Below are 26,520 nucleotides of genomic sequence, written 5' to 3' on the forward strand. Positions count from 1 at the left end.
TGCTGGGAATCTAACCTTAACCCTTTACTGGGAAGCCCTTAGGAAATGGGCTGTGTACGCTTACAGGAAGGTCTGTGGCTCTGGAGAGCACTGTAGACTTCTGGGGCCTTTGCTTCATCTTCTGTGGCTGTCTCTCTTCCCTTGTACATCCCCCTGCCTCACTGACAATGCCAAGCATAATCTGTTCTCTTTCTTCTAAGAGTCTGAAACGTTAGAGCACTTCCAGGGCACATGGCATGGGTTTTCTAGTAACTGTAAATTATCGCTTCGCTATTCCACAGTGATAAATGTTTCCTTTGGAAACCATTTTAAGGAAAAAAAAGTATTTTAAAACTAATGAAAATTGTCTGAAATAAAAAGAAAGCTTGACAGGGTTCATGGCTGGGAACTACCCAACCAGTAGAAAATGTCCTAGGTGTGGGACTGGTCCCACTAAGGCACGAAGCTCTTAGCTACCCAGCCAGTTTCTTGTTCTGTAAAAGAGGCCATTCCACAGCTGGGCAATGAGTCCACACTTTAGAAATGATCAGTGTCCGTCTGCAAGGACAACCAGCATTCTCCCGACCCTCCTCCAAGCATCCTTTCCCACCCACAGTGGGAATGGCTATCCTAGCAATTGGCTCTCAGATGAGTGGGGTGTTGGAGGTGCCAGAGAGAAGCGCACTCCATGGTGTATAAACTCCCATCATAGCCAATGTTATGCGACTGAAGAGGAGAGTGAACATGTACCTGGAGGGGGCCTGCAGTGGGCACACAAGCCCATATGGGCAGCCTGCAGTACAGTCTGCTCTGGTCCTTACCAGGTCCCTTCTGCTGGGGCCACCATGGAGCTCAGGTCTGGGTGATCTTATGAATACATATAGACAGACTGTTCTTCTCTGTGTTTGTCGGGGAGGGATCACCTATGAATGTATATGCCTTCCCTCCCACAGACTGTTTCTAGAGAAGTTGAGCTTCTCCCCACTGAACAGGGAGTGCAAGGAGGTGCCCGGTGACTGGTCCCTCTCCGTTGCTGTGGGCATCCTCAGCAACCAGCTAGTTGCCTGGAAGGTTCTCTCTACATCCTCCCACCCCACCAAAAAAAAAAAAAAAACCAAAACAAACAAGCAAACAAAGAAAAAGTCCTCTCAAGGGCCATGGAGAGCAAGTGCCCTGCCCTCCTTAGGCATCCTCAGAGAGCTGTGCTGTGCACGTGAGGGCTATGGACTGACCTATAGTTGCCCTTCTTGGAGGCAACATGCAGTGGGAGCAGGCCGTCCTTGTTGGCTTTGTTAGCGTCAGCGCCCTGTGAGAGAAGAAACTCTACCACGTCCTCATGCTCATTCTTGCAGGCCTCGTAGAGGGCTGATGCGCTGTCGCTGGCCTGCGTGTTGATGTCTGCACCTAGAAACAGAGAAGTGGAGCCATGAACAATCAGTGGTCCTGCCAAAATTCAGTGCCGCTGTGTGGTGAGCGCATCCAAGCTAACCGCTGTGTGCTGGGCCATGACTACTGGCTGAATCCACATGGATCCCTCGGGCATCAGAGCTAAGGTAAGTTCCTTATCTGTACAAAGCCACGCCTACACTGTTTCTCTGAATCCATAGGGAGCCCCGGGAGGTCAAGTTTTTTCATCACAGACCAGGACACAGGACACGAAAGGACCCAGGATAATCCACTCATAGATGTGAAGCCAAACTTGAACGTATGGTCAGAAGATGTATTCTAGACTAGGCTTTCAGCCCTCACTGTGGGCCCTAGGCTGTGTGTCCTGGCAGCAGCAGCAGCTCCAGCTGAGCACAAAGCTCCTTAAAGGAAATCCTACTGACTCTGTTAGTTGGATTTAGGGTTGATGGTTGACGGTTGGTTGGTTGGTCTGAGGCATCATCTCATGTAGCCTAGGCTCGCCTTAAATTCCATATGTAGCCAAGGATGGTCTTGAACTTTTGAACCTCCTGCCTCTAACTCTAGAGTGCTGGGATTACAGGTGTGAACCACCACACTGGTTTATTCAGTGCTGGATATTAGACCCAAGGCTTTGTGCATGCTAGGCAAGCACTCTACCAACTGAGCCATATCCCCAGTCCTGGGTTTGTTTTGTTCTCCATCTGAAACAGGAAAGAGCTGGCTTCTGTCATGCTCTAAAGGAACCATGGAGGGACCGTAGAAATGACTCCATGGTGAAGACCATGTACACATCTTACAGAGGACACAGCCTTCAGTTCCCAGTACCCACACAGTGGCTCACAACTACCCATAACTCCAGCTCCAGTAGATTTGATATCTGTGGGTACTTATATTCACATATACATCACACACGTGCACATACACAAACATACACATACCTACACACATACACACATATACACTTTAAAAAATAATAAAAATAAATTAAAAAAAAGAAACTAAACACTGGGCCATGCTTGTAGGAAGGGGGCTGAAGCCTGGTGGTGGCTTCCTGCCTTCATCTTATCTTTTACATCTTCTGCATCTCATGGAGTGAGAGAGAGAACCGGTGTACACGTGACTTCTTTGTAGAGGGAAGGAGGCTTCACGCTGCAGATGCAGATGAGCTGAGATAGTTCAGTGAAGGCTGAGATCAAAGGCTTGTGTCAACCACAGCTCCTCTCACCCTTTCCGATGACTTCATTTTCAACAGCAGTGGACTTGCTCTGGCCTTGAGGGCCCATTAGGACCATTAACAGTCTGGTTCATGACTCCCAAGCTCTGGGGCCTTAGACGGCTTTTAGAAGCCTCAATTTACTTGTTTGTTAGTCAAGAATCATCATCTTGCCCTCTCTTGTTTACAACAAAGTGTAAATAAGATAACAGAAATGCAGCACCAGGCTCAGAAGCCGCTGCTGTCTAGACAGAGCTCAGGGCAGAGACTGGCCCTTCCCTCAGTGTCCCCTTAAAGGGGACACCTTTAACAAACCTCTGGGCCTCAGGCTCAGGCTCCCCAGCAGGCCTTTGCCAGCAAAGCAGCCTCCTCACATAAGGGAAATATTTGTGTAGGAACTGGCTTTAACCCCCTACAAAGGGAGCAGTCCCTGCCTCAATATCTGCAGGGGATAGGGCTACTGCCTGGAGAGGGTGGTTCCCCTCCCCCACTGTGCCCTTGCCCTCAGCATGGCCTGCTGGCCTAGGCTCCAGGATTCCACTGTGGTGTCAGGGCGTTCATTGCTGTCATTCCTGGCTAAGAGCCTTAGTCAGGCCCAGGGTCGATTTCCTAGGCTGAGAGGCAGACCCAGGTCAAACCCAGGCTATCATAGCGAGCAATCACTAAACCTTTTTGGGTGTCAATCCCCTCAAGTATCCAGTGGGGTTGGGACGGTACCTGGGTCACATGCTTCCTATCTGTCGTAGGTCCAGGCTTAGCAAGAGGCCTGGGACACAGTAGGTCCTCACTGATTTGTTGCAGCACAGCCCCACAGCCTCTGCCTAGCCCCAGCCTCTCCAGTGTTCAAGATGGACCTTCCTTCCATTGAGAGGGGAAGGCAATCGCAGGAGAGCTCGGAGCAGGTTGTCAAAATACAGTTTTTATTCATGTTTTTGAGGTCTCTGCTACTGCAACATCATGGTGCAAGCCGTATGGTTTTAGTTTCTCCTGTTAAATTTTTTTGTTTTTTTTTGTTTTGCTTTGTTTTGTTTTTAATGAGAAACTAGGACAGAGACCTGGGTTCAAATCCCGTGTGTATCAATAACCTACTGTGTGATCTTGGACAGATCACTTTCCCACCCTGGTCCTTCCTTGGTTTTATCACCTGCAAAACAAGGATGTGATCTCCTTGGATGATCCTCTCCAAGGATGAGGTCTTTCTGGCCCAGCAGTGTGATGTATAGTGGTTTGGGCATCAACAGTCCAAAAATCTAGATAGCTGTATGGCTAATTCCGTAGATAAGTCGCTTCCCCTTTCCAGGCCTCAGATTCCTCTTTTGTGAAAGGAGGATGTTGGGCTGGATCTAGATAGTAAGACAGGAAGCACCTAGCAGCACCTCACCATAGCTCTGTTGAGCCTAAACCTGGCCTCAGGGTCCTCAACACAGCCCTGCCGGGCCCTGGATCAAAGGATGCCCACAAGATTCAACTTTCCTTCCCAGTTGACCTCTGAGGTCCTCGGCAGCTGTTTTGTGTGACCACTCACCATGCTTGGCCAGGAACCTCAGGGCCTCCAGCTGCCCGCTCTGGGCAGCCACAAACAAGGGGGTGATGCTGTAGACATTCTTGGCCTCCACCTTGGCCCCACCGCTCACTAGGATCTCCATGACCTCCAGGTCATTGCGTGAGACAGACTCATGCAGCGCGGTCCAGCCCCTGTTACAGCGGTGGTTGGCGTCTGCGTTGTATCGCACCAGTATCCTCACCGCCTCGGCGTTCTTGCGCTCACAGGCTAGACCCGGGAGAAGTAAGACAGTCAGTGTGGCCCTGAAGGTTTAATGATTGACTAGTTTAATCCTTCCAACTACCCATGAAGAACCCAATGTCAGTATCTACGTCTGTAAGTGAGGCGGGTGGAACACAGAGATGGCAAGTGACTTACCCAGAGTCACACAGAGACTAAGTGTCAGAACTGGGATTCAAACCCAGGAAGTTATGTTCAGAGACTCTGTCCCCTAGAATGTTCTAGCGTGTCCCTAACTCATCATCCTTTTCAATGTTACATCAGACACTAGCAGCAAAGGCTGCTCATTTAGCTTGGCATTCTCTTCTGAGCACAACCCATCTTTCTCATCGTCCTCAAACCTCCTCTTCAACTTCTTCTGTCAAAAGACCCTGATTGTGCCCTTGGCTGTGGCCCCCAGTTCTCACTAGGGAGCTACAGAGGGCATTGGAGTCACCAAGGAATGTGAGCCAATTAATGGCTTTTGAAACCTCCCTGAAGAACAGACAGCAAGTGGGGCAAGCGGCTGCCTGTGGTGTTTCAAGGAGTTCCTTTCTCCACCTCATGAGTGCTAGCCTTCTCTCTTGAACCACACAGCCAAGCCCTCCTAGAGGAGGATCAGGGGAGGGTCCACAGGAGGCCACATCCAGGAGCCAGGAGCTAGGGCTTTGGTACCTAATAGGTCCAAGGCCAAGCCACTGGGCTGGCATTTGGTATGTTTCCTACAGCTTTCTTTGAGACAGCTGAGGTCTCACGTGGTAACAGCTAAGGGCCCCAGAGAAGACACTTCCGGGTTGAGTTCAGGTGCCTGCAGAATATTTTATGTGCTGGATGCCAAATCACAGAGGTGCCTTTGGTCCTTACATATAAAATGAGAAGAACCCTGGCAACACTGACAGGTGTGGAGATGCATATGAGGACTTAAAGCACATGCCTTTCCTAGCGTAGAAGTACTCAGTAGGTGCCAGCTATTGTGATGGGTTATCTGCCCATTGACACTGGACTTGGCTTTTGCAACCAGTGCATACCTTTGAAGTAGCGCTGAGCTAGCCAGGAGGCTTTGCCTACATAAACATAGCAGAGGTGTGCACTCCTTCTCCCACTGTCTGGCCTCTGCCCATGCTGTTGCAGAAGCTCAGCCAGCTGGTAAATGTCTTCCTGTTGGGGTTCAGCCTAGCCATCCCTCTGTGAGCACCCCCTCCACGCATTCCCACCAAGCCTCTTGCCAAGCCCTGCATGCTTGTAGTCTGAGTGTGTGTCCATGTTTGATGTAAGCCACAGACATATGTCCCATCTTTTCAGTTTTAGGCTGCAGTGACCCACCCCTGCAGCATGTTGACCTGTGGGCTGTGTTGGGTGATCCCATGTGTAAACGAAAGATCTAATTAGCATGCATCATGCATCTTGGAGGGGTTCTGCCCTCTGCAAAATGGACCCCTCAGAGCTGGGCGTTCGTGGGAACAGTGTGAAAGCTGCCCATTTACTTCTGGACTTCCTGGCCCGTGAGAAGCCCAGCCTAGGGACTTACCTTTGTAAAGTGGAGTCTCCCTGGATTTGTTAGAGATGTCAGGCTCTGCCCCTGCCTGGAGCAGCGACAGGAGGCAATCCAGGTGCTCTCTGCACGTAGCCAGGTATAATGCTGTCTCTTCCTGCAGTGTGCGCTGGTCAATGGTCCCTGGGTAGGCTGGGGGAGACCAGGAAATCTGTGCTGTAAAGTACCACCCTACCAACAGACGTGTTCTGACTTCCTCGCAGTTCTACGGATGAGCATGGAACTGCTTCCTCTGAATTCTATTAAGCCCAGACCATCTTCATCTTGTCCTCCATGACCAGCTTGGGTTCCTGGCTATAGAAATGCAACTAGATGCCACTTCCTCTGGGAAGCCTTCCCAGGTTGGGCCCCTCGCTCTAAAATGTCTATTTTTCCTTTGCCTTCTTAGTCACTGCTAGAATGGCCATATCTTGTGTAACTTTTTCTCCAGGCGTGGTTGATGGGATCATTCAAAAGCCAGAGTAATACCTTCCTGTTGGTATTATTAATCCTAATCTGGCCTAATAGAAAGATGGAATCTGGAGATGAGACAGAACTAGCCCAGGGTCCCACAGTTAGTGGGAACAGACTTGGCAGTACACAGGCAGAGTTGTGCCTGAGCCTTTCCACACCAAATCAGCCCCTGGAACATTCTGGAACAAACCAGCAGTGGCCGTCCCAGAACTTAGCTCTTCCCTCGTTCTTTTTCTAGGAATTATGTTTTGCTGGCTGAAAGGCATGGAGAGACAGCAGCATGAGGCAGGGGCTGGAACAGGGAGAGGCTTGTCCACCCCACCCCTACCCTCAACCCCCACTCTCCACCCCATCCCACCCACCCCCACCCCAACACAGTGATTTTAACTATGTCTGTGAAGACTATTACACTGCCTGCCCTCTTTACCAAGAGAGAGCCCTGTCCCCTGCTGACCCTTCAGAGGTGACCCCTCACCTTGCTGCAGGACTTTCAGGCAGCCCAGCTGGCCATAGTAGGCAGCCTCATGAAGCGGCAGCCAGCCCTCCTTGTTGGGCTCTGCAAGATTCTTCCCATCCTGGATCATGACCTTCAAGGCTTCCTCATCCCCTTCCTTGATGGCCTTCAGCACAGGGTCCATAGCCCTGTGAGAGCAAGCAGCAACCAGTTCTCAGCTGTAGGCAGAGGCAGGGCCAGGTAGCCTGGCTCCTGAGAGCAAAGAGGACCTGCTGGAGGGCAGGAGCCAGTCCGATCTGGGGCCTCTCCTTCTTGCATATCCAGCTTGTTCTGGGCCTAATGCTTGTCTTCCCCAGATCACTGGATGCAAGCGAATTAGGGTGGGAACCCAGCAGCCCTGAGACTTTCTGTGGCTGAAGCTAATGTCACACCCAAACGGTTTCTACCAGGGAGACTCAGGCACAGAGTGCTAACACTGGCTAACAACTGCAGAGGAATCTTGCAGTAACTAGGGGCCTTCACAAAAGAGGGCCCTCTGATTTGTACCACACACAGCTACCTACAGGGCTGAAGGCTCGCAAGAGCTCCCAAAGGCAAGGACCTGCCAAGGTCCCTCCCTTCCCTGTTACCACAGCCTTCCTGTCTCCCCATCTCCCGCATCGAATCCATTATCCCTACTCCCAGCTGCTGCAAAATGACAATACTCGAAGGATTAATAAATTAGAATCCTTCACAGTTTAAAATTTCTAAATGTCAAAAGATTTCAAGGCCACGGTGCAGGGGCATCTTTGTTTGGGTCATTGAAGGCAATTTTTTTTTTTTTTTCATTTATCCATTTACTTACTCGTCTGTTAGTTCTCTGCAATCTCTTTCCTTTTGTCCCCTGCTACCAAGTCAGGTAGGGACCATAACTGTCTAGGATCCTAGGATCAGGAGCTAGGGTGGGTTTAGGGGGAATCTCTGGGACCAGCCCCCAAACACTCCCAGCTGCTTCCTCCAGCATGCGACACTTCCTCCTGCATCTCAGGCTCGGGGTTATTAATAGCAGATACAGGGTGAAGCCAGAGACCCAACAAGGACAAGAGATGACCAGCTAGATCCTGAAGGTCCGTCAACACCGTCATAGCCACCTGCTTGGGAGCCACTCAGGAGCAACAGGACCAACCCCCATCAGTCTCAGGGAGGGCCCTAAGGGGTATGTGGCCACTGATGAAGTGGCGGGGAATGGGCTGGCTGGTCCTGTGGCCTCAGTGAGGGGAGGTTCCCACTATGTAATACTTGCTGTCAGCACCCACTCCCCAGAGTGGATCTCCTCAGCTGGGGTTCACAGATCCCGGGACCCTCAGTGTTTCACACACACTAGCAGCTTCCCCATGAGCCCAAACAAAGTCCCCACCCCAGAGAGGGAGACGCTGCCAGGCATGTTAAACCACCAAGGACTAGAAGCAAGCTGCACAGGGCCTTGGAAGACAGCTTGCAGAAAAGGGAGACTGGGGGGCAGGCCCTCCTATGGCAGGCCCTCCTATGGCAGGCATGCATAGGTAGACAGTTGTACTGAGATCAGAACTGGAACTTTCTTTTTTTGCCAACCCCAAAGCCCCAAGGACAAGGTGGTGCCCATAGGGCTTGGGGAGGCAAGAGTGAGAACTGGCCAGCTGTATCCTCCTCTCTGCCACACAGAAACAGGGTGCCAGCAAAGGGCCTTCTTTTTTCTTTTAAATGCCTTTAGGGCCACTCTGAGCTAGAGCAAGGAGGGAGGTACAAATATCCCGTTAGCTCCATACCCCAGGCAGAAACCTCTGCTTTGGCCCCGGTTAATCGATTAGTTCTGGGCTTTGGCACCTGGCCCTTAAATGAAGTGTTTTGGGTGGAGATTTAGATGTGCACAGATGAACCCCTGGAAGTGGCGTGGGGAGACACAAGACAGGGATGAATGGGAATGAAAGCCAACTCCTCGTCTCTCCCCACCCCCACACACCGGCCCTTTGAAACTCTCCCTCCCCAGATTCAGAGTCCCATGGAACTCCTCCAGCCACAGGGTCACAATCTCTGAGACTATCTGAGGGGTCAGTCCCAAAGCACAGCCTGAATGCCAATCCTAGCGGGCATCAGGCTGGGGTCCCTGTGCCTAGCTCAGTAGGAGCACTAGAATCTAGACACAGCAGGAAGGATCTAGGGCTGCAAACCTGCCCTTCTCCCTGCCGCCTCAGCTGGAGGTGTGAGCTGGGTGGTCTTGGGCCCAGGTGGGGGGTCACTTACGCCATCTGGGAGGTCTTGAACAGGTTACTGCTATACTTCTGCATGACCCCTTGGAACAGGCCCAGGGGTGCTCGGGCCGGTGGGCTCTCGGGAGATGAGGAGGACCTGGAAGGTGTAGAGCCAGAGTGAAACAAAGCGAAGTACTCTGCATAGGAGAAGCGGGTCATGCCGGAGCCAGGAAGGAGGATGGAGGGCGAGCTGGGAGAAAGAGTCTAAGTGACAGACAGACACAGGGCTCTGAACCAAAGCAGATGGCCGGGCCGGGTCCTCTCTGTGTGCTGGACACAGCTGCTGTGTCTCTGGATTATTTTTGGCCCTTGGAGGAAGCCCTTGGAGATTTAAATGACCATATAAGACAACAATGAGGTTAACCTCACCCCCGCCCCCACCGCCCCCCTCCCCAGCCAACCACAAGGGCGCAGATATGAGGCAAGGTGACATTCTTCACCAGAGAGGATGTGAGAAGCGGTGGGTCAGTGGCAGGCGTAGGGATGAAAAGCCATGGGGGAATCTCAGTGGGGCTGGAGAAGAGATTCCTGGACAAGCTAGGGAATAGAGGAGCCACTCTGAGAAGCCAAGATATGTGGACCCTCCACCTCACCTTGCTGGCTTCCTATAAGAAAGAGGGCTGTGTACCCCATAGTCCTCTGGGGACCCAGTAGTCTAGAAGGTGTGTGTAAGGAAGGTCAGACAGGGATTTAAACCCAGATGCTGCCACGAGTGTGACCTGCAGACAAGCTCTTCTTCCATGTGTTTTACTTTTCCTACCTGTGTACTGGAAAGAGAGCAGCCCCTATCTCAAGAGCCAGTGTGAAATGCTTAGCTGTCTTGTGGAGCACGGTGTCCCTCAAAGGCTCCTGCGTTGAAGGCTTGTCCCCACTTCAGTAGCATTCTATGGTGTGCCTTGGGGAAGCGGCAGGGATCAAGAGGGCTCTGTTCTCATCCTTGGATTTTGACTCATTGACTGGTTCAGAATTGGATGCTGTGACAGGTAGCTTTAATTGTCAACTTGACCCGGCCTGGAATCAGCTGGGAAGAGAATCTCAATTCGATTGGCTAAATTGGGTTGGCCTCTGTGCATGTCTGTGGGTGTTGTCTTAAGTTATACTGATCTGTGAAGACCGGGTCTACTGTGGGTGGCACCAATACTTAGGCAAGAGGTCCTGAACTGTATGTTTGAGTAGCAGAATCAGGCTGAGCACAAGCAAGCATGCAGGTGCATTCGTTTCTCTCTACTCTACACTGCCAGCCATCGAGAAGTCACCAGATGGGGTCCTGCCGCTGTGACTTTCCCCCAGTGATGGACTAGAACCTGGGATTGTAAGCTGGAGTGAACCATTTTCCTACCAAGTTGCATCTTTACAGAGTTTTTTTATCATATCAACAAGAGGATGGGTGACACTGTGGGAAGGTGGTGGAAACAGAGGGCATTCGACTCAGGTGTTGAAAGGAACAGGCCCTCTGCCCCTTTCCCTCTCCTTCATTGCTTCTTGGCTACCATGAGCAAGCAGCCTCCTATGCCACAAATTTCCACTGCCATGATATTCTGCTGTATCTTGGGCCAACAACAGTGGGCTACTGGCCACAGACTGAAACCTCTGGAACCATGGGCCTGAATAAATCCTTTCTCCTTTAAGCCACATCCCCTGGGGTTTTAGTGGAAAAAGAAAGCCAGCTACCACAGAGAGAGGACTCGACTCAAGCCAGGGGTTCACTTTACTTTCTTCTACTGAGTCTTGATCCCACTCTACCAGATGGCCTGCCTGATGGAGATGGGGTATCCAGTCCACTCTGCTCCTGGCTGGGGATGCAGGGACAATAGACTCCACCCCTTATCATCTCCTAGCAGCAGGTCAATCTAAATACCAAGCACTCTCTCCTTGCTGCCCAGACGGGGAGGTGGCAGGGTGCTGTCTGTGGAGTCTAGGATTTAATTCTGAGGCTGTACCCTGTGGGGTACAGGTGCTGTAAAGAGGACCTTGGGAAGGTAGGGCCTCAGACTCTGTGGATCCCTCAGCAAAGCCAGGCTTGTGGTGCACAGTAGAGGCCTGAGAGAGAGAAGAGCAGGAGTGGTTCAAAACAGGCTGAAGCCTTGTCCTCCATGTCACCGGTCTTCCCGTCTCTCAACTCATTATATCCTTCTATACATATCTCCAAGCTGTGCAAGGCATGGATGCATCCAGTCAGTACTTTCCTTCTGTTCTTATTAAGGTGGACATTAATATTAATCTTGTTGCCTTTCATGGATGAGCAAGCCAAGAGTGGTCACTGCTCAGCATCCCATGAGGCAGGTGAACAGGTCTAAGGATCAGACAGCCATCCTCCAGGGCCTGACTTCTTCTTGCCTTCTAACCTTCCCTTCTGCTCCATGACCCCCACATTGGTTTCGTGCCTTTAGATATACAGGCTCTTCCCCAACTTTGTGCCTCTGTTTCTTTACTTGCAAAGTAGGGTCAGGACCAAACCAGGGGGTGGGAAGGTATGCATCACTGTCTATGTGGCTGAAGAAACTCAGTGTGATACATATCCAAGAGCCATTCCCCAAGATAAGGATGTGCACAGCCTGTCTGCATATGCCCAGTGCTCCCCTCTCTCTTGGCCCTAGGAAAGCAGCTTCGGCCAGCCTATCTCTGCAGTCAGCAGGTCTGGGCTCTCCACGAAGCCCTAGGATTCCAAGTCCATGTGGCCTCTGGTCTTTAGCTACCATTCAAATGTTTCAGCAAGATGATGCACACAGGTTAAAAAAAAAAAAAAACATGTGAAGTGCTAACAGCAAGGATTGTAGCTGAGGTAAGGCACTAAGGCTGATGTAATGCAAGGTCACGGTTGGGTTACAGGTCACCAGCGCACAAGACAAATTTCTCAGAGCCCTTCCAAGCACTCTCCTGCCACCTTCCAAGGCAGCGGAGGTGTGTCGTTCCCATTCTGGCAGAATGAGAAAGCAGACACGAAAGGTTCCGAAATGTGGCGGCCCTGGCTCTTATCTATCCCAAGCCTGGTGTCAAGGACTGGAATTACAGACCTCTGTGTCAAGTATGGTAGATCCTTAACTGCTTAGAGGTCACAGGTGCGTGACAAGGCCACACACCCACAGAGCTGCAGGGAGGGGTTGAGATCACAGCAAGAGAACTTGTTCTAGGAGCACTGAACTTGGGTTGCATGACCTCGGTCTGAGAATCAGCAGTGTGGCTGCTCACAGTACCCAAGCTCTGAGTCTCAGGCTGGATGGGAAGCTGAGGGACTTTTGTGCTTTCAAAGCAAAGTAGAAGGCCCCCACTTCCCCTCTGCTGGCTGCGGCAGGGGAATTCCCAGCAGAGCTAACCGCTGGGCTGAGTCATCTGAGAGGAGCATGCTTCCGTGGGATGTGGCTACAGGTTGTGACCTAAAAGAGGTCCAGGTAGGGCTTGTCTACTCCTTCTTGAAACACAGCAAGCTTCACTACTGAGCCTGCCCTGCAGGGCTCCCATGCACCTTCAGCCTTTACCTTTCTCAGGCTGCAAACTGGGTGGGTGGGTGGGGTAGGATGGCCAGGTGCCAGGATGGACCCAGCACAGGCTGTAGTTTGACTGGAGGTATCTACAGCCGTGCATCCCATCCCAAGCTAGTCCAGGTTTGTGGTTCCCTCCTTGGTCTTCTGAGAATAGCAACCTTCAATAAAATGCAGGCATTTAAAGGTTTTGAAGATCAGTTCTAGTTGCCTCTCCATAGTTAACCTCAGGCTCTCTTGGTCAGGGGTATACGGACCCAAGTTCCCCACTGGATAAGAGGCAAGGTATGACTCTTGGGAGCTCTCAGGCCCAGGCTTGGCAAGAGACTTCCATGGCTGTTCCCACGTTGTCCCTTCACCTGGTTGTGGGGAGATGGCCCTGAAAAGAGACTTCATGTTTCATGGGGGGGGGGGGGGGGGGCGTCTCTCATATGGTTTCCTTGCCCTGCACTCCATTTTAAAAATGATGACAAAGTACTTTCCCAAAGTGTGTTCTTGGCTTTGAAGTGGTTTATTTGCCTAAAAATATCCATTAGGTACCTACAGTAACAAAGGCACGGAGGCACCAGTGAACAATGTCCCCTAGTCCCCAAGAAGTCCTGTCACTGGGAAGCTCTCAGGAGCCTCTCTCCTAGCCTGACACAGAAGCTGCTCAGTGAAGCTGAGGTAGTCATGAGGTTGGGGCTCTAGGGACTCCTTGACTAGGGAACGGGGTGTGTGTGGGGGGGTGAATGCAGGCTGCAGAGTGTAGGGAAGGCTCCATCTTTCTTCACTGGGTTTGTACTACATGGGGGTGAGGGGATCTGAGGGTATGCAACAGAGTTCTTGCCAAGCAGGGGTTTGAGTTCCATCCCCAGCACCAAAAGAGAAGGAGGAGGAGGAAGAGGAGGAGGAGGAAGAGGAAGAAGAAGAAGAAGAAGAAGAAGAAGAAGAAGAAGAAGAAGAAGAAGAAGAAGAAGAAGAAGAAGAAGACAAAGAGGAGGAAGAGGAGGAGGAGGAGGGAGAGGAGGAAGAGGAGGGTATTACTTCAAGATGAGCAAGCTTCAGCTATTGCCATTTTGGGAAGGGACAGTAAGAAGCACTTAGGTCAGGACTCACTGAGATGGGGAGATGGGGTATCTAATCTGAAGTCACTGCATATATAGTAAATGAAACAGAAAACACTTGAACCTCCAAAGCCACCTCCCTTCTTGTGGCCCTTTGTCCTTCTGTCCACCCATTCACTTGTTTATAAGTGGCCATTTGCCATATGGTGAGAACTAGGCTTCAGAAAGCAGAACGGGCATTTGAGACCCTGAATGAACTTCCCAGGTACCTGGCAGAAGAAGGCTTATAACATCCAGGGCCATCCATGTAGGGGCCACCAGGACAAAGGATAAGTGGTTAGGGCAGGATTCATTGAGAAAGGGATGGCTAACCTGAAACCCAAAGGATGACAAGGAGCCCCCTGGAGCCTGTTTGATGTCCTAGAGTCTGTCTGTTAATATTGTAATACCCAAAGATGGAGATGTGCAGGGCTCTTAGGTCCTGTATGCTCTCTAACTTCTGGTTCTGGTCATGAGTCTCAGGGATCCTAGACCTCTGCACGGGGGAGGTCGATGTAAGGAGTCCACAGCATGGTTCAAGGTGGAGAGAGCAAGAGGAAGCCTTTCTGCAGAATCAGCAGAACCTATAGACTGCCTGGCCCCAGGAGGGGCTCCTGAGCTTCGGAGGAGGCTGCAGGTGCTCAGTGATGCGTGGCTCCTGTCTCATCTGGTCTCTATCTGGTCCTCTCCTGAGAAAGAGGAACCTGCGTTTGACTTCAGCTGAACTAGCCAAAACAGGAACCAGATGAGCCAGGTCCCTGCACAGGGTTTCTGAGGCCCCAATGGGATGTGGTCAGGGCTAGCTTAGGAGCCTGAAGGCTTTGTTCTCCTTCCCACTGCCTGACATCCCTGTGGAAAGGGCCTCTCAGAACAGGGCACCCAGACCTTGGCCCAGCCCGTTGGATACAGGTTAACTAACAGTATCGAGGAACAGTGTGACTTGGTGTAAACATTGACAATTGTCAACCTGGGGGCAGGGCTGAGATGGTTCATTTCCCACTTAAGAGTTGTGTCTGCTGTGGCTCACTTTGGCAAAGCATGTACATTGAAGTTGTTAGACAAGGAAGCAGAACTTCAGAGGGAGTGGGCAACTATCCCAAGGTCAAGGTCACATAGGGGTCACTGGCTGATGGGAACAGTGAGATTTGAGGCCCACGGCCCACAGTCACATAGATCCCACCTGTACAGCAATTTACTTTTCCCCTTGTGCCCCACCTCCCACATGCACAACCTTGGCAGGGGGTGGGGTCGGTGAGGACAGCCAAAGCATCTTCACCATTTATATATTTCTTTCCCAAAAGCATTTGAAGAGCAAATGCCTAGTCCTTTCTGGCTGCCCCTGCAATGCAGGTGTCACTAGATCAGTCCTGCCCCATCTGGTGGCCACTGGCCCCATGCAGCCGGTAAACACTTGGAATGTGGCTTCTGTAGATGTGAAATACACATGATTTTAAAAGCTCGACAAGAGATAAATAAACATTATTTACTCTCTGTGTGTGTGCACATGTGTGCTCACTGTGGTACCCCTGCAGGGAGGTTAGAGGACAATTTGTTGTCCTACATAGGTACCATGGTTCAAACTCAGCTTGTCAGCTTGGAAGCAAGCATCTTTACCCACTGAGCCATCTCACTGGCCCTTTGTGTAGAATTTTAATATTGGTGATGAGTACAAATGATAATATTTAGAAATAAAATATATATAAATTGCGAGTCATGCTTGTACATGTCTGGTTTCTCAGTAATTAGGAGACCAAGGCAGGGAGATTCAAAGTTTAAAGCTAGCCTGTGCTACACAATTGAGTTCCAGATCAGCATGAGCTATGTACTTTGGCCTTGCCACAAAACATATGTTTTTATAAGATGATTTAAAACTCCACTTGTTTCTCCTACTACTTAAGTGGCACTGTGGACTGGGTCGGTGGCTTTTCATGTGACCTCAGGTCATAGTGTTAAAAAGCCCTGCAGCTGGGAAGATGAGGTGGTGGTGGGGTAAGGGGAGGCCAGGGAGAGGGAGGCATGGAGACCAGGCAGGGTAAGGGGAGGGCTGGGGAGAGGGAGGCATGGGGACCAGGCAGGATCAGGATGCCAGGCAGATTCCTCTTGTTTTGCAGGTGTGACTCCTATAGATGCACTGCCCAGACAGCACTAGCCCCACTGAGCAACAGTGCCCTGCATGCAAGCCTAAATCAGTCAGGCAAGGCCAAGCCTGGGCTTTGGAGCTAGTCACTTCCTAGTTCCTAGCCTTGTGACCCTGGGCCAGTTAGTCAGCCTTAGGCTTCGGGTTCCTCAACATAGAGACCTTAGGGAGTCCTTAAGAGAGTTTTTAAAAGTGGAAGTACAGGGAATCCACCCCGAGAGAGCAGAAGTTCCACACTCACAGAGTCAGCCACCCTCAGATCAAAAATATTTGAAAAACCTGTCTGGAGTGAGCCTTACAGAACATCTTTCTTGTCGGTTGTAATGTTGTTAGTCATGTACCATTCGTATTTGTAGTAAAAAGTGACCTAGTGATGAGTTAAAATACTTAGCAGGATTACATAAGTTATAAGCAAGTACTATATTTTATGTGAAAGACTTGGGCCACAGGCATCCGGATCCCATCCCACTCTGTGACACCAAACAGTGACATTAGATGACAAATGGCAGAGAGCTACAGGGTCAGAGAGCAGGATATTTTGATTCAGGATGAAGAGCCTGGGGCATCTGAAGCTTGAGGGATGCCCAGGGGCCCATTCACCCTCCACTAGCTTCCCCTCCCTTACCTGGTCCATGGGTGGAAATGGCCTGGCTGGTGGTTGGTCCGAGAGGACACAGAGGTCTCAGCAGGGGTTGGGCCCCGAGTCTTGTCCGCCAGGCTCTGCTCGATGGCCATCTGGACCAGCTCCTCTTCACTCAGGCTGCTATACAGGCTGTATTCCTCTTGTCCAATGGCACGTTGTCTGCCCCGAGTGGAGATCTCAGTCGCCATCTTGGCCACCTCTCCTCCAGCTTCCAGAAGAGCAACTCAGCAGTAGCCAGCACACAGCAGGTGACAGATCCCTGTGAGGAAACCAAGCCCTCAGTCACCGAGTGTTTCACAAGACAGCCAGGTTTGCCCACGGGGCAGACTGTGCACATTTTTAAACATGTGTGTGTGTGCCTGCATGTTAGTGTGTACACCTGACTGTGGGTGCATATGGAGGCCAGATGCTGACAGATCTCCTGCAGGTAGATTTACAGGTGGTTGTACAAGTGTTGGGAACCAAGCTTGGTCCTCTCCATGAATAATAGCAAGTGCTCTTAACCATTGAGGCAGCTCTCCAGATCACTCTTTTTTTAAAAAAAATTTATTCAGTTGACCATGGGATCTGTCTAAGCATCCACCCATCTTCACAGCCATCCATATACTCAACTATTCACCAACCCCACTATCCTTCAAACTGTCATCTATCTACTCATCCCCTCATGCATTTGTCTAACCACTTATGGCTATGCCCACTCATCCTCCCACCCATCCTACTACCCGTCCTCCCATCCATCTTTCCATCCATCTTCCCATTCACTCTCCCATTCATCTTCCCACCCATTTTCCCATCCATCCTCCCATTCACTCTCCCATCCATCCCCCATCCCTCCTTTCACCCATTCATCTATCCATCATCCCATTCGCTCTCCCACCCATCTTCCCACCCATCCTCCCACCTGTCCTCCCACCCGTCCTCCCATTCACTCTCCTATCCACCCACATGTTCAAACATCTGACTATCATACCCATCCATCCGTCTTCCTCCCCATTGGCCAGCATGTGCACTCAACCACTACCCCCTCAGCTCTTTCATCCAGCATCATTCGCCAGTCTATCTGACCTCCCAACCATCCATCTGCTCACCTATCTACCCACCATCCATCTGTCTGTCCACTTCCTCAGCCACATATCCCCCATGCTCCTACCCATTCCCTTTTAAATGTATCTATGCATAGAGCTACCCACTCACCATTTCCATTCCAGGAAGCCTATCTATCTATCCAGGTATGACTTCATACATTAACTGAGAGATTATTTCTTGTGCAACTACTCTGGGTCAGGCACCCTTTTGGGGACACAAAGATCTCAACATCCTGCCTCTTGCCTCATGAGCCCACACCATGTTGGGCATATTCCTGCCATTCAGTCACAGCTGTGTCCCACATTGGCACATCAAGACTGCCCTTCACTGTGGGAGGGCTGAGAATGCCGTAGATGAGTCAGACATGGGCCCATGCTTAGGATCTCATATTCTAGTGAAAACCAGCCATTACAACAATTTCATTACAGGGACTCTCTCTGAAAAGATACAAATGCCTCAGAGAGAGCGGAGCAGGCAGAGTGCGGCTCTGTCAGCAAATGAAACCAAATTAGCCTGACTTGTGATATTTACTGGCATTCAGCAACCCGACCACAGGTCAACGGTTCTCAGCCCTGGCTGAGCACTCAAGTCACAAGAGGCCTTTGAAAAACATCCCCCGAGTGCCAGCTTTCTACTCTGGCAAATATTCATGTCCTTTCCCCTAGAGACAGTCGTCTTTCTTCTTCCTCTCAGATATTGGGTGACTACGTCCTGGTGACTTGCTTTCCCAAGGGGAAGCTAATGGGGAACGACACACTAGGCACATGAGAGATCTCTTCTGTCATGCCCCGAGGAACTAAGAATTTCCCACGAGACTTTCTTCCTTGCAGCCTGAGCCCCAGGAGGAAGAAATGTATCAGGCGCCTGAGGGTAGGCAAGCTCCACCCATCAGAGATCCCTGTCTAGTTGATGAGACAAACCCCCTCAGCCAGTGGGAGTGTGTCTCCCACTCCGAACTACCCTCAAGTGAGTGGGAACCACTGTGGCGCAGCCCCCATTTCCAACCTGCAGCTCAAAGAGTCTTTCCCACCTGCAGGTGTGGACCTTGGTTACCAGAGCTTGGTCTAAGGATTGCTTTGCTTGTGTGGCGTTCTTGTGGCTCTGGCTAACTGGTACCCAGAAAACAGGTCTAGCACATCTCCAAGAGGACATCCAAATTGCCTACCACCAAAACACCAAGAGGCAGTCACTTCATTAATGTCGAGGGGCTCAAATTCAAAGCTAAGCAATACAACCTCCCCCTGCTCCACATGGCTCATAGGAAAATAGTAGAAAGTGGAGTGCATGGGGTCACCACGGAGAATATGGGGTCACTGGGATCTGTGATGAGGATTGAAGCAGCGCCGAAAGATGGGCGAGCCTTGTCTCCTGTTAGTCCTGGGACCTCCTGTGCGTGTAGCGTTGGGGGCCACAGTGGGAGTAGATCACATTCTGGGGTTTCTGTGAAGAAACACAGCAGAGTGGGCATGGCTGGAAAACAGCCACCCTCTTGCACCCAGAACCCCTGGCTAGAGACCCGGGTCAGGTGTGAGGGGAAATGTGCATAGAGGAGCACAGGTTTTTAGGAACCCTCAAGACAGATTGCCGACTGGATTGCTTGCAATGGACTTACCAGCCTACAGAATTCATAAAATAGTTTCACATTCCTGTCAAAACCCCAGGACCTAACCAAAGGTCAGGCACACAAGAAGTATTTAATAAGTGCAGGAGAATAAACAGTAGAATCAAAATAATGTTTAATTCCCTGAAAGGCTGGCTGGTTTCTGGACTGGGGACCCCATGCTACCTGCTGTAGCCTTGCCCTGCCATCTGCTGGACATGTTCGGGATTGCAGCCCGTGAAGTAGATGCTATCAGCCTCGATTTGTAGCTATGCTCGAAGGATGCATGATATTATAGCAGATATGGAGACAACGTCTGACACATCGAGGGCCTGGAAAAGATCTGAATATGATTTGAAGCTCCCTGGAGGCAGCCTCCACTTCCTCCTGTTCATTCAGGGCCGGCCCTGGCTGGCAGTTTTCAGAGGGACCGTATGATGATGGCCTTAACTTCTTCCTGATTTTCCTCCATTTAAAATGAAGACAGGACAAAGAGAAAAGATGGCTAAGTCAGCCTTTTCTTTCTGTAAAAAGGATGGCTGTCAGCACCTAAGCTAGCCTCATGTCCGCTGAGCAGTGTGACAAGGCAAGAGCTGGTCAGAGCTGGGACAGGTGGGCTCCATGTGCACCCTCATCCAGCCTGCTGCAGACCCCAGCCCTCCACCCTCTAGTCGTTCTAGACCTTGGGGGCCACCTGCCTGCCCTTCCTTCTCCTCACAGTCCCAACTTCACTCTGTACAGGGTGACCATCTGTACAGGAAGTGGGGTCCCTCAGGGGTTTTGAGTTATATAATGGTGCAGGGCACAGGGCAAGCACGGTATGTGGTTTTCAGTTTGGGGGTCACATATGCACTAGAGCATGTGTGTAGAGGGTGGGCTGCTGCACTGTGCTCCCGAGCAAGGCCATGGTTCTGATCCAGATGTCACCTCAGAGCTGCACTACCAACCAAAGAGAATGCTCCTTGCCACCAGTGTGCACACTTATGTTTGTCACTGCTTGGCCCGCATCAGGAGTGTGCAGTAGGGGTGTTGTTTTTCTGCCTGACCTCGGGTAAAGTGAGTCACATCCAGGAGGAGGTGATGAGAGAGGGGCTAGAAGGCAGCTCTGACTTCACACAAGACTCCTCTGGACTCACGTAACTGCTGCTTTTCTTTTTTACTTCTTACATTTATATGCAAGAAAGAGAAAGAGAGAGGCTCTCTGTGTGTGTGTGTGTGTGTGTGTGTGTGCGCACGTATGTGTGTGTGTGTGTGTGTGTGTGTGCGTGTGCATGTGCATGTGCGTGTGTGTGGTGTACCTGTATATGTGGGTTCACACGTCTGGGTACAGGTGAGGTATGTATGCATGTAGAGATGGGGTGTCTTGGTTTCATTTATTGACACAGGGTCTCTCAATAAACTCATGGGTCCCTGGCTCTGCCTTTTATGTGCTGAGATCACAGGAGGCTCCCATGCCTGCTGGGTTTTTAGATGGGTTCTGGGGATCCTACAGCCAGTGCTCATGATTGTGTGGAAGACAAGTTACTCACTGAGCCATCTTCCGAGCACCCCCTGCCTCCCCACTATCTGCAGCATCCCTGCCTCATTGCCTTTCAAGGTTTTAGGGGAGGCTTGGAGTGAAACTAAAGACTTCGTATTTTTAAAAGATTCTCTATAAGTGTGTATTATATGTGCATACATAATAAATATATGCTTTCAAATATATATATCATACTATATACATATCTGTATATATACCATAGTACATACATATCTGTATGTATATATGTATGGCCAGCTCAGAATCTGTGGGTTCTGCATCTATGAATTCAGCTAACAAGTTCAATATTATTCAGGAAAAATGTTCAAGTAGTCATGAACACGTGTAGACATTATTCCTTGAACATGTATAGACATTATTCCTGAACAATACAGTGTAATGACCTCCTTTGCAGGGGACTGTGGGTAATCCAGGGATGGGTGTGTGACTCAAGCTCTGTGGACTTAGCTGTCTACAGGTTCCAGGAACCCATCCCAGCAGTGCCTAACAGCTCTACATGTAACATTCACACATTCATAGTGTCCATTCATTTGTTGTGAACGTTCCAGAGTCTCCCAAATGTCCTGAGACAGGCTGCTTGGACTAGCCCGGGGCTAAGAAGAAAGTCGAGAGTTACTCAGTGGTTTTTTGTCCCCTCCCACCCTCCGTACTCAGTTTTATTCTTTGCAGTGGTCTGCCAACCATCACAGCTCAACTTTCTCCATGGGAGACATGGAGATCTGCTCTCCTTGCCAGGCCCTCCTGCTCTGATATTTGAACAGTAACAACCATGCCTGTGCTTGTGGACCCTGAATAGTGCTCTGTCTCTGTCCTAAACAGTCCGTTGACTTCTCGGCCTGTGCTGGTTAGGTTTGGTCACAAAAGAGTGACACCTGGATGAGGAACTCTCAATTGAGGGACTGCCTTCATCAGATTGACCTGTGGACATCAGATTGGCCTGTCGACATTCAGTTGATGGAGGAAGGCCCCACCCACTGTGGGCAGTGCCATGTTGGGCAGGTGGATCTGAGCTGTGTAAGCTAGGTAAGCCAATGCAGAACAAGCCGATAAGCAGTGCTCCTCCATGATCCTTGCTTCGGTACCTGCCTTCAGGTTCCTGCCTTGAGCTCCTGCCCTGGCTTCCCTCGACATTAGACTGTGATGTGGAAGTGAAAGACAAACAAGTCCCAACTCCAAACCTAGGACAACATGCCAATTGTTTTCACTCAATATCTTTTATCACAGTGGCAGGGAAGCAAGCTAGAGCAGCACCTGGGGAGTATTCCCTTTCCATTGTACAGATGGGAAGACTGAGAGCCAGAATGGAAGTGGCCAAAGGCACATCTACCTGTCCCTTTTTCATCAGGCTCCCCAGCCCTAAATGCCAAAGACAATGGCAAGGGTTCTGCTGTGAAGAGACACCATGGCCAAAGCAAGATTTATAAGGACAAACATTTAATTGGGACTGGCTTATAGGTTCAGAGCTTCAGTCCATGGTTATCAAAGTGAGAACATGGCAGACAGGCATGGTGCAGAAGGAGCTGAGAGCTCTACATGCTTGCAGAATACTCACTTCCAGGCAGCTAGGGTGAGGGTCTTAAAGCCCACGCTCACAGTGACACACCTACTCCAACAAGACCACGCCTTCTAATAGTGCCACTCCCTGGGCCAAGCCTATACAAACCATCACAGGTTCCTACAAGTGACTCTTCACCACGCTTGTCTCATCCCCTGGCTAAGATGAAACTCAGGTCAAAGTCCCCGGGTGGGCCTTTGACAAATGGATCGTTCGCTTTTCTGTTGCTGTGATGAAACATCATGACTGAAAGCAACTTATGACAGACAGAATTTATTTTGGTTCACAGTTCCAGAGGGATAGAGTCCATCATGGTGGGGAACCATGGCAACACAGGGCAGGCGTGGCACCAAACAGAGAAAGGAAGCTGAGAGCTTGCACCTCCAATGGCAAGCACAAGGCAGAGAGAAAACTGGAAGTAGGGCTGTGAGCTCTCAAAGGCCACCCCAGAGATTCCCTTCCCCCAGTACAACCTCATTTTCCCATAGTCCCACCCCACCCCAATGGTGCCACCAATGGGGGACCCTGTTTCCAAATTTATAAACCTATGAGGGTATGTCTCATCCATGCCATCACAGCAAGGGACAGGGCTGAAGAGCCTTTTTATAGACCTCAGTGTACAACCATTTGATCATCGTCATCCAAGGAGCTGATATCACTTGCATCTGATCCTCAAGGCCCAACCTTTTGACCTTTCTTCATGGAAGAGAGGGCAGCCCTCCTCTGAGGTTTCAAGTCACTCCCCCTTATACATCCATCCCAGCCATGTGCAACTCTGCCCAAACTGTATGTGGTCTCCTGTTTGCAGAAGGTGCTAGAGCAGAAGTTCTCAACCTGTGGATCTCGACCCCTTGGAACAAACAACCCTTTCACATGGGTCACCAAAGATCATTGGAAAACACAGACTGGTACCAGTAGCAAAATTACAGTTATGAAGTAGAAATGAAAATAATGTTATGGTTGGGGTCACCACAACATGAGGAACTGTATTAATGGTTTAGGAGGTTTTAGGAAGGTTGAAAACCACTGTGCTAGCTCGTATAGGCTGTGAGGGTTAACAGCAGGGTGACTCCATCTACACAGCTATAGGGAAGTCTAGGCTAGGGTGAGACTTTCTACTGGTGTGGCTGCTTTGGGGTCACCCACACTTCCGTAAGTGACCTGTTATCCATGCTCTCTAAATGACTCAATGGTTGGCCAAGCTGGACTTGGGTGGAGTCGTGCTTTGGACTGCTGTCAGAAGTCCTATCTGGAATGAGTGGACATGTGTTGGTGTCTCTCCAGGAAAAGCACATGGACCAGGCCTCACAGCTTCTAAACACAACAGACTCAGCTGCTAGTCTCTGAGCTTTGATACTGGTCTCAGCCAAGCTTGTGACTTTGGGGTATCAAGGCGTTGGGCATTCTGAGGCTTGGTCGGTGGTTGTGTGGGGGAAGGGGTGATATGATCTGCTCTGGGCTAGAGAACGCAGTCACCACCACCACATAGGACTCTTCTCCCTTTGTGTAGAGGGGAAACTGAGGCCCACAGAGGTCCCAATGGGAATTGATCTTGCCCAAAGCTAACTCTGCCCACACTCCACCACCACACCAGAGATTAATTATACAGAAAGTAGAAACTGAGGCTCCATCTGCAGTGGAACACCCATCCTTCTCTGTGTAAGTCTGGCTCTCTCTCTCTCTCTCTCTCCCTCTCTCTCTCTCTCTCTCTCCCCCCAAGCCATCTGAAATCCTAGATCTGGAGTACACTGGGGAAAACCTCCTCATAAGGACAGTGAGGAAGAGGGTGAGAGATGGGGTCGGGGAAGAAAAGCAGAAAGGAAGAAATACTTTTCTGGCAGGGTGGTGGTGGCGCACACCTTTAATCCCAGCACTTGGGAGGCAGAGGCAGGTGGATTTCTGAGTTCAAGGCCAGCCTGGTCTACAGAGTGAGTTCCAGGACAGCCAGGGCTATACAGAGAAACCCTGTCTCAAAAAAACAAAAACAAAAACAAAACAAAAAAACAAAGCAAAACAACAACAACAAAAAAACTTTTCTGGGTTTTGTGGCAAATAATATGTTCTAAGGAGACAGTCCCTCACAGAGCTAAAGGCCACCTGAGGTGTTGCCTGTGAGCAGTAGCTAAGAGGACTCCAGGAAGCCTGGTTTCCCTTTATCCCCCCAGCCCCTATACTGTTGCCTCTCCAGTACCCAGTCACCTTTGTCTCAGATGCCAGAGTGTAGGGCCTCTCCCCTGCCTCCAGGCCCTGCAGGGACTGGCAGTGTCCCAGGCTCTTGCACTGAATCCAGACACATCAGTATGGCTCAGTCCACAGGGCTAGACACAGGATTCCAGGGCCCTGACCCAGTTTCTGCCTAGTCTCTAGAAATGCCGAGCTCTGCTATCTGCCAGCAGCTGGAGGTGACAGTGATGGGTGGGCATGGCTGGACACTCCTCCCCCGCCAGGCAGCAGAGGACTCTGGACAGGCTGGAGACATTCTGTGTCCCCTACAGGGGGATTCTTAGATCTAGCCTATGGACAACACATGGTGCCTAATGATGCCATGGGCGTATCAGGGGAAGGTCCTACCGAGTTCACAGAGATGGTGACCACCACAGTGTCAGCCTGAAAGCTGCAGGAGCTGTAGCTGCGAATGCGAGCCCCGGAGGTCCTGAAGCTTAGCCTTGATTTCAGCATCTCATTGCTGCCCGGCTCCAGACAAGACCCTTAACCTCCCACAACCTCAGTTTCCAAATATTGAAAAATATTTACTTCATGCTCATGGTGGCCTTGAGAGGGGTCAGGGAAATAATTCACCTCTATTAAGTCTTTGATGGATACCGGCTAACATGAACTGAATTGTTCTTCATTATAAAACCATTTCAGACTCCCACACAGAGGAGAAAGACGATGCCCCCAATCACTGCCTCAAGACTACTAAAACACTGGTGGTCAGTACATACCAGGTGTGCCTCCTTGTGCCAGGAGGGACCGGAACTATGAGGTGGTTCTTTCTGGTGGGCACACATCTGTGTTTTGAACAAGAATAAGCTAACAACCACTAGTGACTAAGGTGGGGCTGTGGCTGGGGGCTGGTCTGGCAGTCTGCCTGAGCCCCTCCAAATTCCCTCAAACCTTGCCTCACACGGACTCCTTGTAGAAGGAGAGTTTTCCTGCCCCAAGCAGGGCTTGGTCACATCCCTGCTGTCCCTTCATATCACCAGCCTGTACATGTCAGTCCATCTCCCTGACAACACAAGATGTAGCCCGAGATAAATCCCTACCTGTCTCCCCTTTGCTCATACACTTTGCAAGTATGTCTCCTCTCCCCCTGGTCCTGGGGCGAGCGCTCCTCCCTCCAGCCTCCACAGAGGCTTCATTTCTCCCTCCCACCTCAGGGAGTCTTCCCTCAGCAGCCCCTTCTTTCCCAATTCGAATCTCCCTTTGTCTCAGCTGTCCCTCCACCCAGAGACCCCTTGCTCGCCATGATGACCTCCCATCTGCTCTTTCCAAGACCATTGCCTCCTTAAATATGGTGTGTGTGCATGGACATGTATGTATATATGAGATAGTTTTGTATCTCTGCATCCCAATAATTCTTCTTTACTCTCATCTAGGTAACTTCTCATTCCACACCCTCTCCTAAACCTCCAGAAGTGGCAAGCAGAGCCCACGGCACCCAGGTTGTCAGCTGGAGCACAGTTCATGCGAAGCCCTCTTAGTGTAACGGACACTGAGTGCTCTTGCAGGAAAACACTCATCATTGGCTCAATCTGGAAGCATTTCCAAAAGTCACCTGTCTGACACAGACAACAACAGAGACCCTATGCGCCTGGCAATAGCACCTATGCTCACTCTTTTCACATGTCCATGTTTTGAAGCACACAACAGAGTGGCACGCTAAGCCAGAGTCCTCCAGAAGAATAGCTAACATGCATGCAGGGTGCTGCTTTCCTGCTTCCCTGCCAGACCTAGTCTCCAGTATGTGCAGAGCTGGAAAGAAGGAACAGAGAGAGAGAGAGAGAGAGAGAGAGAGAGAGAGAGAGAGAGAGAGAGAGAGAGACAGAGACAGAGAGACAGAGAGAGACAGAGAGACAGAGAGACAGAGAGACAGACACAGAGACAGACACAGAGACAGACACAGAGAGACACAGAGAGAGACAGAGACACAGAGCGAGACAGAGACAGGAAGAGAGACAGAGAGAGAGACAGAGACCAACAGAAACCGACAGACAGACACAGACATAGACATAGACACAGACACACAGAGAGACAGACACAGACAGACAGAGACAGAGAAAAACATGGGCACAGTTTGGCTACCGG

The 26,520-nt window shown here is 50.5% G+C and overlaps 1 protein-coding gene and 1 long non-coding RNA gene across 6 annotated transcripts in view; one reads left to right on the forward strand and one right to left on the reverse strand.

The window, feature by feature from the left end:
• The window catches only part of Asb2 (ankyrin repeat and SOCS box containing 2), a 46,154-nt gene that overhangs the window by 8,389 nt on the left and 11,245 nt on the right, over positions 1-26,520 (reverse strand). For 3 of the 4 annotated variants that reach the window (XM_031357550.1, XM_031357549.1, XM_031357552.1), the window contains exons 2-7: positions 16,414-16,690; positions 9,080-9,184; positions 6,842-7,008; positions 5,890-6,045; positions 4,125-4,370; positions 1,212-1,383 (exon numbers count right to left, since the gene is read on the reverse strand). In XM_031357550.1, the coding sequence (XP_031213410.1) occupies positions 1,212-1,383; positions 4,125-4,370; positions 5,890-6,045; positions 6,842-7,008; positions 9,080-9,184; positions 16,414-16,619 (1,052 nt within the window). In that variant the 5' untranslated portion in view covers positions 16,620-16,690. Of the gene's footprint in view, positions 1-1,211; positions 1,384-4,124; positions 4,371-5,889; positions 6,046-6,841; positions 7,009-7,664; positions 8,169-9,079; positions 9,185-16,413; positions 16,691-26,520 lie in introns of those variants that run through there. The other variant, XM_031357553.1, reaches the window with a different exon arrangement.
• On the forward strand, positions 1,256-26,042 carry LOC116080888. 2 transcript variants are annotated; one of them, XR_004114655.1, is made up of 2 exons: positions 1,256-1,532; positions 25,812-26,042. It is a non-coding gene; the product is annotated as an uncharacterized LOC116080888 (long non-coding RNA). The 2 variants fall into 2 exon arrangements; XR_004114656.1 differs by lacking the exon at positions 1,256-1,532 and adding an exon at positions 7,693-8,015.

The sequence above is a fragment of the Mastomys coucha genome, unplaced genomic scaffold (genome assembly GCF_008632895.1).
Source record: "Mastomys coucha isolate ucsf_1 unplaced genomic scaffold, UCSF_Mcou_1 pScaffold6, whole genome shotgun sequence".
Lineage (NCBI taxonomy): Eukaryota > Metazoa > Chordata > Mammalia > Rodentia > Muridae > Mastomys > Mastomys coucha.